The sequence below is a fragment of the Monopterus albus genome, unplaced genomic scaffold (assembly GCF_001952655.1).
Source record: "Monopterus albus unplaced genomic scaffold, M_albus_1.0 scaffold9.1, whole genome shotgun sequence".
NCBI lineage: Eukaryota > Metazoa > Chordata > Actinopteri > Synbranchiformes > Synbranchidae > Monopterus > Monopterus albus.
Genome location: NW_018127889.1, coordinates 451,119 through 465,620, shown reverse-complemented (window position 1 = coordinate 465,620; position 14,502 = coordinate 451,119). Strand labels below are relative to the sequence as shown.

Here is a 14,502-nt window from a genome sequence, read left to right as displayed (position 1 = left end):
GAATACTTGCTGAAAAGATTCTCATATCTCTATCCTGCAACAGATGTGATATAAACACACCTACATGTGTGTGCACATTTAAGATAACCCTTTAGATTAATAAAGTTCAATTTTTGAATTTCAAATACCTGCTTAGACAAACACAGAAACACAGCAACAGGCAAGTGCACATTTTCCTCAAATTGACATATACAGAGTGCTTCATTATCTGACAATTACCAATCAACATTTTACACAAACACATAATTCTATTTAGGGTTGTAAACTATGATTATTTTCACTGGTGGTGAATCTGCCAGTTCTTTTTTCAACTGAACAACTAACTGTTTGGTCTATACAATATTCAAAAATGATGAAAAATGTCCATCACAATCGAGCCATTTCTAAACATTTTACATTCTGGGCATGAAGACACCACTCTTGCAGGATAAACTTACACTACAATATTTCTAACATGTATTTAAAATATATCATATGCAAATGACTTTGGTATAGAGGTAAAAGGAGTTCAATTTATAATTTTGCAATTAGGTTAGAACAAACTGTCATCCTCGGTGTTCCCTCTGCTGCCCTCATTCTAATTCTCACTATTCTCCTTCTCATCAAAATGGACCTGTATTACACTCTCCCCATTGTAATTGTGAACAAAATGGCTGTAAAATGAGACTTTCTTTCCTGCAGAAGGGCAGATGTTATCTCCAGTCAGAGCTAAAGGTCAAGAATTAAGTCTGGAAGCAGCTCTTTAATGCTCACAGCTGGGTTTTTGTAGGGCAAAGGAGACAAAATGAAAGAGACTTTATCAAAGGAATTTTGGTAATCTGATTAAAACTTCATCTTGATCAATTTAGACATCCTTGCATGGATGGTAATTAATGTCTTTAGATAGGTAATGAACTGGTGATGCCTGACTTTAATATGCCAGAAATATATGAAGTGAAATAACTGACCAAAAATTAATATTCTTACACACATATAAAGAGTCATTGCTAGTGGTTTGCAATGCATTAAAACAAGAGTTCTTTCACATTGTCTCCTCAAAGCCTGTCATGAAAAGAACATGAGACAATACAGAAGGTAAGGTCTAGTCTTCAGCCTTGGGGGCCATGTCCCATATATGTTGGACACATTATAAAGTACATCATATGGTGATAAAAGCCACAACTTTCTATGCCAGGACTGGGTAAGTTCAATTGAATGTGAGACTGAAAAGGTATTCTTAGCAGTGAAATTCAAAGGTACAATAATAATGGAAGTTTGAAATGTGTATGTCAAATAAGGATTTGTGCCTTTGTGTGCAAGGACAGGGGCAAGGGGAAGTAAGGTTTAATGATAGTGAGAGAACAAAGTAGAGGGGAAGGGCCAGCAGACAAGCTGAGAGGCAAAGGGAGACAAAGACAGCATGAAGAGGAAGGGCAGAGAAGGACAAAACAGGAAAACACAGGAAGGCGAAAAAGAAAATACCTATTTTCTAGATTCTGGATATTGATTTGATGCTGAAAGAGCATCACACTGCTTCACCACAGCCCATCAGATGTGTTTCAAAAACAACAGGTGACATCTAAAGTCGGAGTAAGCTGTAGGAAATACGCAGATGGCAGATGAGTGGGCTGTCAAACAACCACAAGACAGCTTGGCGAGAGAGAGCGAGAAAGAGAGGAGGAAGAAGAAGGGTGGGGAAGAAAACAGATGAATAGATGAGGGAAGGAAACAATGAAGGAGAGATGGGGAATAAAAGAGGTCACTGGAGGCAGATAAAAGGCACTCAATTAACTGACTGAACGGATGGCCCATTAGACCCGAACAGACACCTGCACCCTCCCCCGTCACGTCCCTCGGCCACAGGGCAGGAAAATGTCAACTCCTGGTTTGGGTTCATCAGGCCCCCATCAGCCACTGCTGTACACATGCTAGCTGACAATCAGAGCAGCAGGTACAAGTCAATATGCTACACTTTGCTGCAAAGGTGTGTCATTTTTTATTGCTTGTTCTACAAACACATGCAGGCAACGGCACAGTATGAAAGAGTGAGAAAAAAATAAAGAGAGACATGCATGCTGACTTTAGAGAGGAAAATAGCCAGAGGCTCAATGATGCAAAACAATTACTGAATAATGAAGTTCCTCAAATATGCATTCTCATTTGCTGTCACTAAATAATAAAAAGACCTACTGAGGACACATGTAAAAAGATCCACAGTCTACTCTTTATTTCGCCATTTCTCACATTCACTCTGCTAGATGGGAAATTCAGAGTCCTTTTACTGGTAACTCTGCAAGGGTGATTGGTTTTATTGTGTCTTCTTAAAATCTTTAACGGAATGTGCAAGGTGGACAACCAATCAAGTTTGTTCCAGTGTGCCATAATGCGACTGTATGTGTGGATAGGGTTTGAAGTGTTGCGTCTTTTCTTTAAAAAATGGGGGAAGTGTATTGTTTTGAGCGTGGGTGACTAATAACAGACCCCTGATGAAAGCCACTGCAGCCACACGATGTACGTTTTAGCAGTAAAGCTTTGTCAAAATATTTCCCAAAACCTGTTGGGTCTTTTTAGTCTCAGTTTACTGGTAACACCCCACATCTGTCGTCTCTGTGCTTTCCTCTACTACCGTTTACTGTAACTAAATCAGTTTCTATGCTACATACAGTATTTCTCCTTTCTTAAAAATATTAAAACTAACAACAAGATTGGGAGACTGATTCAGAGAAAGCCACACAAATATTTAAAACATGCTCTGAGCACAATAGGAGAGGAAGGACAGACAAATTAAATTCAACATTGCAGGAGGACATTTTGCATAGCCCCGGTGGATCGCAGACAATAGAGTGTCATGCTGATTCAAAGAACATGATTTTAAGTAAGCCTGCCTCAATATGTCCTCCCACAGAGCCCATTTCCCCCTGTGTCCTTGGTTCACACAGAGAAATGTTCATACATTTGACAAACTGTGCTGTCAATGGGAGCGTGAATACTGCTTTTTCTCTTTTAGCCAGTTGCTCCCTCCTCCTCCTCCTCCTCTTACTTCTTTATTCAGCTGGCTAGAGATGAAGGTGAATCATCACATCCGAACCTGATCGCTGCCTCACATCACAGAAAACACAGCCAGAGGGCTTTGTGTAATCGATTGACTTCTGAATACCATGTAGTTTGGACATCAATGCCTTCATTTACAGTGTATGCGCCTTCAAATATTTTTACTTGGTCTGTATACTTGGAATTCACATATGATTGGCTCTGATTACAGGACACATCAAGACACCGATTTAAATCCATATATAGCTAAGTGGCTGAAATTATAAACACACATTTACAACTGTGGGAAAGCAAGAAACACATACAACAAAAGGCAGTGACCTTCCTACATGTATTAATCAGAGCAAATATTTACTCAGGCTCCTAATTAGCACTCACTAGCTTCTATAATAAACCACCGACCGGCCATGTTTGTTTGCCTCACTCAATAGTTAAGTACCACAGTCAAGATCTAGCGACGTTAAAGGTCTCACACATGACATTACACGTGGTCCGATGCTGCAGCAAGCAGGTGCTATTTTTCTACATCGCTTAAAGCACAGCCAGGTAAGATCATATACCTCACAGAGAGAAAATGAACAACTCCAGCTGAGCTTGGAACATGTCAAACAGATCTAGATTAGAAAGAAGAAATGTGATAATGTCTACCTCAAAACCACATACTCTGACAAAAGTCCCTGCAGCATAATAAAGGTTGTAATTAATCCACATAAAAATACATTATTAATCCACTCCCACCTATCCTTCTCACTTTTTTTCCTTTAGTTTATGTTTGCATATTCACAGATAGTAACCTGTGACAGATACACACAAGAGGAGGCATCTGGGACTTGGCACCGGTTACTTGCATTGCTGCCAGTTTGTGTTGTCTTTTTCAGCATTGCTCTTAGCAACACAAACATTGATTTTTATTGATTCCCACCATCTTACAGTCTAGCAGAAGTGAAGACAGCCAAATACTTAATGAGACGTTATAGATAAATACATGAGGAGCTAATAAAAATACATCTTTGCGTTTAGTATCTCAAGGGGCCTGTTACTGAGGCTTTTAAAATTTTTCTTTCCCCTCAAAGCCTTTTCATGCATATCTGTCATCCCCGGCAAATTCTTAGCTTGCTAATATTATACTGCTGACATTTATTCACAGCTGCAATGCACGGCTCCTGTTCTGCCACTATATTTCCACAGTATACTCTACTGTCCTTCCTGTCTCCTTTCACAGAAGTCATCACAAAACAGTAATAAAAGACCACAAGTGAGTGGACTGCTCTGAGGCAAACTAATCTATCTGCACCCTGTATCTGCTGGTCACAGCACTCGCTGTTTTTCTTCCCGCTCACACTTTACAAAGACTCTTTCTCTAACAACTTGTTTTTCTTACACCTCTCAGTGACTTCAAATCTTCTTCCATCTCTCTTGGCGAGACTGTGAGGTGAACAGCTCTGTGTGTTAAAAGATGCAAAATAACAATAATAATAATAATAAAACCAATCAAATTTCTTGTGAACCTTTTCACTCTGACCTTCAGCCAGCTCCAAGCCAGACGACTAGACAGAAAGACATGCTGCAGGGTTCTTCTCAAGGGACAGTTTTACAGAGCAATTGCACCTACAACCCCTAACCCCTCTGATACCCAGGGAAATCCCTGGGTGACAATGACAAAGAATGATAAGCTGGGAATAATGAAAGCTAATACAGAAGTCAAACCCTCCCCAAGGCAGTAGAAGAACATAGCTCTCAGGTGAATTCTATTTGATGCAAAAATAATCAGAAGAGGCAATTACGCTCAGACTGGTCACTCTGCAAACAAGGTCAAGCCTCTAAAGCCTCCTTTAATGTACATAATTGTTTTGAATGTAGCTGGCAAATCTTTAAAAAAAAAAAAAAAAAAGATTGACTTAATGTTAAGCAACAAGAAAACTAATTTCATACCTCACAGATATTTCCCATTTTCATTAATCACCACTGAGCCTTTTTTAACTGAAGCATGACAGCAAGACCTTCAAAGACTCAGGACTGTAAACATGTTTTAGAAACCCATCGAAATAGGTCCCGGCTTCGAGCTCATGTGTGGTGCCGCATGCTAATGTAAGACAGATCTCCTCTTTGTTCTTGAAACCCATAGTGGGTATTTTTAAACCATGGAAATCATTTGCTAGCAGAGAGGAGTTGGTTTCATATTTCTATAAGCTGTGGCGGGACCAAGTGACACATGAATATTATAAGCAGCTTTGTGTCTATTTAAGTGTGTTTGCTGTGAACATGTTGGCGGTGGGCCAGGGCACAGGGTGTTATTTGTAATTCCTACAATCCCAAACTAAACTCCAGGATACTGATAATTCAGCCTGGCAGGAAACTAAAGCAAATAAAGTAAATTAACTACAAACTCTACTTGAATTTGTGCCCTCTACACTCACTTGTTCTTGACAACCTTGTAATTTCACCAACATTAACACAGTCGAGGGGATGAAAAGTGTGTTAAATATTAGGAATGCAATAAAGGACCTTTATCTTGGCACAGCATTGTGGAAGTAGCTAGATAAACATAGGTTTCACCAAAGGGGAACGTGTCTTTTGCCAGAGGACTGAAAAAAACGATTTGGTTTCTGTTCCAAAATGAAAACCACTGTTGTGTTTTAGCCATAAATATTCCCAGACATGGCTGTACTGGTAATATATAAACATAAACAGAAAATAAACAAATAAAATGAGCATCTCTGAGTCAACAATGCTTTCAGCGGCAGTTGACAGCCCAGGGACATACTGCAGTTGCCATTGCTGTTTGACGATGGCGGTGATAACATTATCACTGCAGCTCACAGCCGCAGACTGACTACACTAAGTCAGTTTCACTGTTTTTCTTCTTAATTTCTTCCTAGTAAGTTTTATGAATAAGATGCATGTCTGCAAGAAAAACTCAGTCAACTGACAGAATGGCAGATGTGATGACTCATTGTGTGTGTGACTACACATTTGTTGTGGGGACAGCTAAATGAGATCATGGACATACAATGCTGTTTCCATGGAAGAAAGTAAAACAAGCTCCATTTTTTTAGCCTTCCATTTAGCTGTCACAAGATGCTAGAGACTTTGATGCAGCCCTGAATTTCTGCCTCTCTGAATTCTAACTAGTCATGTGACAAATCAGAAACTTAGAATACCACTGTACTGAAATAATTTCCACAAGGTTGGATATTACAGACTCTCCTGACATTCTTTCTATTAAAAATATAATATATTTAAGTTTGGGGAAACAATCAATCTTAGCAAACCACAGGTCAGATTGCAAATTCAATATAAAGTTCCATTCTTTTACTGAAATACAGCTAAGCTAGAGTTCATGTTTAACACCCCGCCCACCTTGCTCTGGATTTCTGAGACCCTTGGCAGTATCGGTACAGTAGCTACAAAATCTCATTCAGTGCTCTCAAAAAATAAGCGTGAACTAGTTATAAAAGAATCTTCTCTGAAGCGTATTTTATTACATCTCCCTCCTAAGGGCCGCACTGGGTCCATTTTATTATCTAAGTAAATAAATTACCTCCAAGATTTATAAATGAGCAACAGTCAACACAATAACTCAATTCTGTGGAGGAATTAGCTCAGCATATTTGCCTGCAGCTGGTGGCCTGAACGTTTCTTGTTTTTTTTTTCCTCTCTGACACTTGTCGCTCTACATGGTGAGACCGATGCTGCGAATACAAAGGGCTGACTATGCTTTGGTGTCAGAATATGTGTGCATGTGTGTGTAAAGGTCTCACTCTGACAGGAGAACAGTGGTTGAACAATACATGCCGCCTGTCTGGGCAGAATGGAACTTAGGCAAGAAGGGAACAGGCAGACCCGGGGGAGCTGACCTCCTCATGTAGCCAGCCACCTGAAGAAGCAGCTGGCATTATCTGCTGAGCAAGCACAGCATGCAGGACCAGAAATGCAGTGGGAAAGGTCCAAAGGGCTTCAGTGTCTCTCAAGGCACCTTTGCATTTATGTTGCCTCTCTCATAGCAAGCGTGCATACACACAGTGACACATGTAAGGCTCACACACGCATTTTCAGCTTTCTCCTTTAAGGAACTCTGCACTTTTATAAGCAAACACAGACATAAATGCATCTTTTTTCCAAACAGAATAAATTACAGCACACAAGACTGAGACATCTTAGTCTCTAGAGATGTAAAAATGGTGCAATTAGAGTGAGGCTTTTAAAGAATGCCACCTAATGTGTTACCAAACGAAAGCACTGGGCTCTTTTTGTCAGCAAGAGGCGCATGTAGCGCTGCTAAAGAGCCGGGTCTCTGTCCGTGGTCCTGAAGGCGGCCGCACGGACAGCAGCTCCGGTCGTACCACTGCCACCAGAACACAGACAACAAAACAAACATGAGCTTGATCTCAGAGCAAAAATATCTCAGTGGCATGAATGACCACTGAGCTCACATCATCATGACTGTCGTGAACTGGTGCAAAATGCCTTGCACAACCACAGTGTCAACATAGGCGAGATACTTTCTCGGCCTATGGCGAGGTCGGCTACAGGCAGCAAAAGTACAAATCGTAGGCTACTTTATTTTTTGTCATAATATCCACAGACTAGCTTCAGCGGGGAATGCGAATCTAGAATTTCCCTCTGAGGCGACCAAGCATTTTATCCATCTCTCGCAGGAATTTAGTCATTTGGAAACTTTGATGTCAAATACTATTATGCAGGAACGTCGCCGTCCCCCAAAGAGGACTGAACAGAAGCCCGGCGTCTGTCAGACAACGTGTGAGACGGGAAATCGCTCATTGGGCTCAGGATGCAGCAGGAAGACAAGCACATCCCGTTGCCATAGCGGCGGCTCTTGCGGACGCGGACTGACTCTTAAACAGGACCCCCGCGGGAATTGAGGATTGTAAGGATGTGCTGTCAACACTTGATGATATCCGCTGTCGGGGGGGGGCTCCCCTGTCACTCAAAGAAATACTCTATACATGCAACAGGGAGCGGCAAGACGCATTCATCCTCAGACGGGTTCAATTAAGCAACAGACGAAACCGCAAGAGGCCCTGATTTATTTATTTCAGTACAGAAATGCCAGGGTTAGTAGCATAGTAATTTAATTATCAGTAACAATGTGCTGTGGCAACTGTTAAAGAAATGTTTTAATAAGTACCATCCTTCCATACAGCGATATTCTACTATATTCCTTGAAAAGAAGTGACTGCTCAACTTTTAGGTTAGCTGTACTACCAATATGAGAGATGACTTTCGGTCGGTGCACAGTTGTGCGGTTTTGTGGCTTCCAACGTGACTCAGCCAATCCCCAGTGAACACCAGAACAATCACTTTTTATTAATGCCAATGGGGGTATAAATAAGCCATTTAATAGGCCACGGGAATGTCCGCTGCACGGCAGTTCAGTGGGATTAGGGATCAAACTTTCCGGAGTATTGATCAGCCCTCCGGGGATAATGTTCAAATCTTAACATTGGCTGCAAAGAACATGTCAAGGTAAAAAAGCAGTTTGAAAGACCGTTTAGATACAGAAGCCTGTGATGATATTGATGAGGAGATGTGAGTAATGAGTCTGGTAGTGTTTTTTTTTTTCTTTGCTGCCCATAGTCGTGAACTGTTGCACAAGAGTACCGGTGAGCTACAGCTGAATTCCTACCAAAGTTACAAGGCTCACACAGAAATCATCATCCTTGAAGTCGTGATACACTGGGTTTAAAGCCTCCCAGTCAATGATATGAAGCATTATTATCGACTATCTATCAGTAACCCTGACGTTAGAGTGCAGGTCAAATTGTCTTGGTAACTCTGCGCTGTTAATTACGAAGCAAGGCAAGAGTAGGGCAAAAATGTCTCGATACATAGCTTATGCTTCTGCATCCTGTTAGTGACACTTCACAGTGCAGTCGTATGCATTTCGTGTGGTTACACATCGTTACAGATTATATCAAATGAGTAGAATCTTACCGAATCTTAAAACGTGTGGCATCCCGCGAGAGTAACCAAGAAACAGGAACAGAAGCAGGATCAGCCTGAGGTTGGACCTGAAAAGGAGAGTGGTTATCATCAGAAGATGGGAGGTAATCTTCATGTTGTTTTTAAAAAATACACAGTGGTTTGATCCCCCCGATGCGCGGGTTCGATTCCCATGTAATTCTTCTACGGTTGTTGGGCAAGGCAGGGTGACGGCGGCCCTGGTTGCGCAAGATCACGGCATGGTCACTTGCGCTTTCCCTAAATCCATTAGCAGTCCCGGCATGATTCCTTCCCCTTCCCCTTCTCTTCCTTCACTGCGCCAAGAAACAACAATACTCCAGATCGAGGGTCCGCGGGACATCCATGTCGAAGGGTACAGACCCAGTGTGGAGGGGGGGGCGCAAGCATGGGCTATAGGTTAGGTACTGGAGAGAGCTGAAGAAGAGACAGAGAGCGCCAAGCAGAGGATACAGCAGCGATATGCAGCCCCCTATGAGGCGCTCTGGGTTGCTTGCGCTCCCATTATACTGCACTGCTGCACAGGCTCTGACGTCGAGCCAAGGTTAGTGTTGTGAACGCGCACCAGAGAGACACGGAGAGAAAGCGAGAGAGGAGATACAGACAGAAAAAGAGGAAGAGGTGAAAAAGAGGGAGGAAGGGAACAGAGAGATGGGTGGAAAGAGTAACAGAGAAATAATGGAGAGGAGGAGCAGGAAAGTTTATTTCAAAACACCCTTCTAGGCTTTTTCTTTCTTCTTCCATAACTTGGCATCAAGCTCGCATGCATCTGGAGATGCGTTGGTAAAAATGCAACATTTTAAGTGTACACAGCAACTTTGGAGTGAGGTCTAACTCGCAGGTATCTATAGATTTGGATCCATTCACAAAATAAACTTATCTGTAACAGAAAATCATATGATGACAAAATGAGGTTATTATGCCACTGATGAACTTTGGTTATTTTAAAAACAAAGTAGCATGTGATAAAGGATAACTCTAAATACTATTTGGCACTTACAGTAGGCTACTTGTGTTTTAACCTCAGCGCTGAGACCTCTTTTCAGCACCACGGACAGAGACACTGTTAACATGCACATTGGACTCCAAAAGCAACACAAATCTACTGCAGCAGTACTGTTCACACTGGGGGATATTAAGCCCACTGATTAGCTCGACAGGCATTTCCCTCTATTTGGCACAGAAAGAAATAACTGTAAACACAAGACTGCACATAAAAACTAGCCAACATCTGCTCACAAGCATAATCTAATGTTTGCAGGATATCACTATTTATACTCCCGTGCCCTCGAGTAGGCTATTTAGGCCACCTTTAGGCTCTGTCGTTCACATGTTCTCTTTCTAAACCTCTTTTAGGGGTTTTCAAGCAACAACCTTCCAACAATGGCCAACATTTTTTCATCATCATTCCAGAAATGCAGGAGGAGTTGGGATGGAGGGAATTAAAATAGGCAGAACAGCAAATCCGTATATCGACAGAGCTGCTGAAAGTCTCGAATATTTAACCTATGCAAATCACTCCACTTTAGACTTGAAAGCCTTCCAGCAACAAACTATTCTCGAGTTTGAGCCATCCTTCGATGTAAAGGTGTGTGTGGCAGACACACAAAGGCTCCACTGCTGGTGAAGTATTTCGAGGGAAGACGTGCAAGACTGTACGTAGGCCTATCACGTTTCCATCTGATTAGTGAGTTCAAACGTTGCACCAGGAAGATGGGTATCTGCAGCCCTAGCATGGGCTACATGCTATTGATTTAACACTCCATTCACCCTGTCAGCATCCACACTCAATAAGCAGCTCTTCGTGGGCCAGTCCATCAGCTGGAGCAATTGGTGCAGCCCCGTCCTGAGAGGGTGGTGAGCTATTTAATCCTGGCGGAGATGTGAAAGGAGCTCTTTGACATAGTAGGCGTCACCAGCGTCAGAAGCCTGGATGAACACTCTCATTGTGCGACGCAAGTGTGAATGGTTGGCCTGTGTGTGCATTAGTGTCTATATTGTATAGGCTACTACAAAATAAAGTCACTCTAATGTCACTAAATATTCTTTAAGTAGGCTACTACTTTTGTTATGGGTTGTGTCTTTATTAGACTGTAGAATAGAGAAATTATAAGTAATGTGTGGGAAAGCAAAAGGTACTGACACCTAAACCCTTTTTTTTACTGAAGTGCTACTGCATTATATTAGTGGATCTATCAAAAATCCCTTCACAAATAAAAGTAAATGCATTTAATAGTGAAGAGGGCGCTTGTATCAGCTAAACTGAAGATGAGAAGCAATTACATGGGTTCCAGTAGTGTGAACAGTGACTTTGAACGTGTGTCAGCTTGTGTGGGTCTGCACACCAGCACTCTGCAGTGTGAGAATATCAAAGAGAATGGCACTCATCATGCTACCATCTGGACCATTAGCATAATTACGGAGAAATTCAGGGTTTCCGTCAGGAGAGCTTCACTCAGCTTGAAAGGAATGCTTACTGGGCTCAGGGAGAAGACACCAACTGATAGGCACGCTGTTTTCCTCTTAAAGTTACAATGCCCCCTGGCCCAATACAAGGTACTGCACTAAGCTTAATAAGTTATCAGGTGCCGACACCCAATGACACCCAAATTATGCTTTGCAAAGTAGAATTAAGGCTGCCTCAAATGTTTGACTTAATTCTCAAATAGATATAAAGCATTTAAAGACATTAACAGTTAATGTCTTCAAAACCAAGTCAGTTTTATACATTATCTATTAACAAGGATAATCACCTTTATTGGCCAAGTATGTTACACACAAGGAATTTGTTTCCGGTACAGAACCGATGGCAGCCATCTGTAGCACCAACTCAACCGATGGCTCTAACCATCGGGGGCAACGGGGGGGTTCAGTGTCTTGCCCAAGGACACTTCAACACGTGGACTGGAGGCACCGAGATTCGAACCTTCAACCTGGGAGACAACTGCTCCCACCCACCGCACCACTGTCGCCTCCACCCAGCAGTCATAGTTCCACTAACTTTTCACTACCCAGTAAGCCAGGCAGAATGAGATCATGTGTATAAACCAGTAGAAAAGGTTCCATGATGGATATGGCAAATTGTTTCAAAATGATGTTAAATGAATTAGCTCCATGTAACTAATAGGAAAATACCCTGTGCGATTTGGGAGATGTGCTCTTTTTTTCATCCATGATCAAACTGTGTCATTTTTAAAAGAGACCACAAATTAGATGAGTTTATACACACCCACTCACTTGTAACCCAGGGAGGCTTCCATATGAGGTGGCTGGTGTGTTTATTCAGACCCCATTCATGCGGTGGGTAATGCAAAGGGGACTTTATGCAAAGGAGAGATAACCACTCCTAAAAGCCTTCAGTCCTTCTGTCACTCTCTCTCTGTCTCTCCCCCTTGCTCTCGTGTGCAGGCAGACTGTTAGAAAGATAGCAATGGCACAGGGAAGGAAACCATGGAAACGAGAAGCTGATGCACTTTGAATGGTAAGACCCTGAAAGAGAAGACATTCATTCAGTCCACTCACCCTGTACTAAAGGCTCATTTCTACTGCATTATTCACAATGTTATAAGTTTATTTTAACATGGTTGGCTCTAGAAAGCCAACAGTGGTCTCACTTCATCAGCCTATTATGCCTGGATGACAGCTACAGATGTTTTAATGCTTTGGCAAGTTGAAGAAGGGCCATACAAAAGCTCACACACTTTTCCCTTTGCACTAAAACACATATGAACCGGTTCCTTTTCTCAGCTACAGTGTAACAGTGTTTTCCCTGCAAATGCACCATACAACCAGCGCCTCACTCGAGCCTCTAATGATGGTGGGTTTGAGCTCAGTATATTTACATTTCCCACTTGTGGCTTTGTTTCAGCAATGCCTTTGAACATTGCAGCATATTGAAATCAGCAGTGCTACCAATGAGATCTCTAGGACCTCAGTGGGAATTCATTCTTCAGAGACGACAATTAGTCAACTGAGACAGTAATTAGGACCTCTCTGCACACTATCACTTCCATTTAGTGCTGATGGATGCCTGCAAACCCCCCCCCTCCAGTAACTGCAGTCAGGCAGACTTACTTCTGGTGCTGCACTCTGACATTGTAATGTGACAGCCATCTGTAACTTACCATGGTAGTACTTTCAAAAAAAAAAAAAAAAAAAGGCATGGTAATTTAGTCAGTGCCACGAAAGTTGAGTACTATGGGGAATTCTACCAGTTCTGCGGTCATGCATTGTGACCAAATCACCAGTTGCTATGGTAACACCAGGGTATGGTGTCATTACCGTAATGACCATGTACAGTACAACAGATGTCAAAAAGTGCCCAATTACCATTTCATAAAAACTATTATGTAACTATTAAACTATGATGACAATTATCCAAAGACGGTGTACACAACAGGTTGGTTACAGTACACCTAGCAAACCCATTAGTCCTGTTATCATGAAATGAATGTTCGATTTTTGTTGAAACAGTTCTGGAGTAGTGTTGATTCCTTACTTTGAAGCACGTAATTTGCAGTGGTTTTGTGGAATTGTACAGAGAGGTTTCTATCATTAAGACTGCCCTGGCTCATACACACTGGGTGAACATCAGAAAGGTACAGCAGGACTCTTGTATCAGACATCAGACTGCAGTGGTGAACTGAAAAGCCTTCATGTCAGTAGCCTATAGCTCCATTTATTTAATTATCTACTTATTTATTTATTTGTTTGTTTTTTCAGTTGAAAAGGCATCACAACATAAAGTACAACAATGTGAAATAAATTTTAGAACATACCAGGGGAAATTATCTTTATGGCTCTGCCAAGCTAGCTTACCTTGTTTGGCTAACAAATGTACCTGCGCACGTAGATGTTTGGAATGGATTAATTGGAAGGCAGATCAGGTTTACGGCAGAGAATCTGTCCAATGAGGTGAGTCGTAGGCGGGACTTGTGCTCCAACTGATAAGGCTTTTCTGACCGTCTAAACCGCAGGGGGCGCTGTTTCACAGACGTTATTTTGTATATATAGCTGTTTCCTTATTCGGTCTAAAACGGGCAAACAAACAAATCCCCCAAAGTAGACCTCCCTGTGCACTGTGTCAAAATTGTGCTCTTCATTCTAATGAGCTTTTACTGACCCCTCACTGAATTTTAAAATAGGCGAGAGAAATGACAAATCTAAGATAAATACTGGATGCAGGTGTTTTCCTAATTTCCAGGTCAAGTCCACAGAAGTTCACTGGAATGAAGTTCACAATTTCTGGCGACTTGTGTCTGAAACTGTGCTTGGGATTTAATTAAACACCTGCATCTAATGTTACTGTACCTTTCTTTCACCCATTTTAAGAAGGAATAACGTTAAAGGAAACAACAATTGCATTGTAATGTTTGGGGCAGAGAGACACTTGGCGGGATGCCCTATAATGCCTGGGGTGGTGTGTATATCATTTGCATGGGTTTTTGGTGGGGTGTTCAGTGTGCTGTTGGTATGTGTGAATAAAAGTGA

At 41.8% G+C, this 14,502-nt stretch overlaps 1 protein-coding gene across 6 annotated transcripts in view; it reads right to left on the bottom strand.

The window, feature by feature from the left end:
- LOC109952783 (glutamate receptor ionotropic, kainate 2) overlaps positions 1-13,967 on the bottom strand; it is a 59,600-nt gene extending 45,633 nt beyond the window's left edge. The window contains exons 1-3 of one of the 6 annotated variants that reach the window (XM_020588062.1): positions 13,831-13,929; positions 12,242-12,501; positions 8,986-9,062 (exon numbers count right to left, since the gene is read on the bottom strand). In XM_020588062.1, the coding sequence (XP_020443718.1) occupies positions 8,986-9,007 (22 nt within the window). In that variant the 5' untranslated portion in view covers positions 9,008-9,062; positions 12,242-12,501; positions 13,831-13,929. The other 5 variants (XM_020588046.1, XM_020588054.1, XM_020588071.1 and 2 more) reach the window with 5 other exon arrangements.
- Positions 13,968-14,502: the final 535 nt, after the last annotated feature.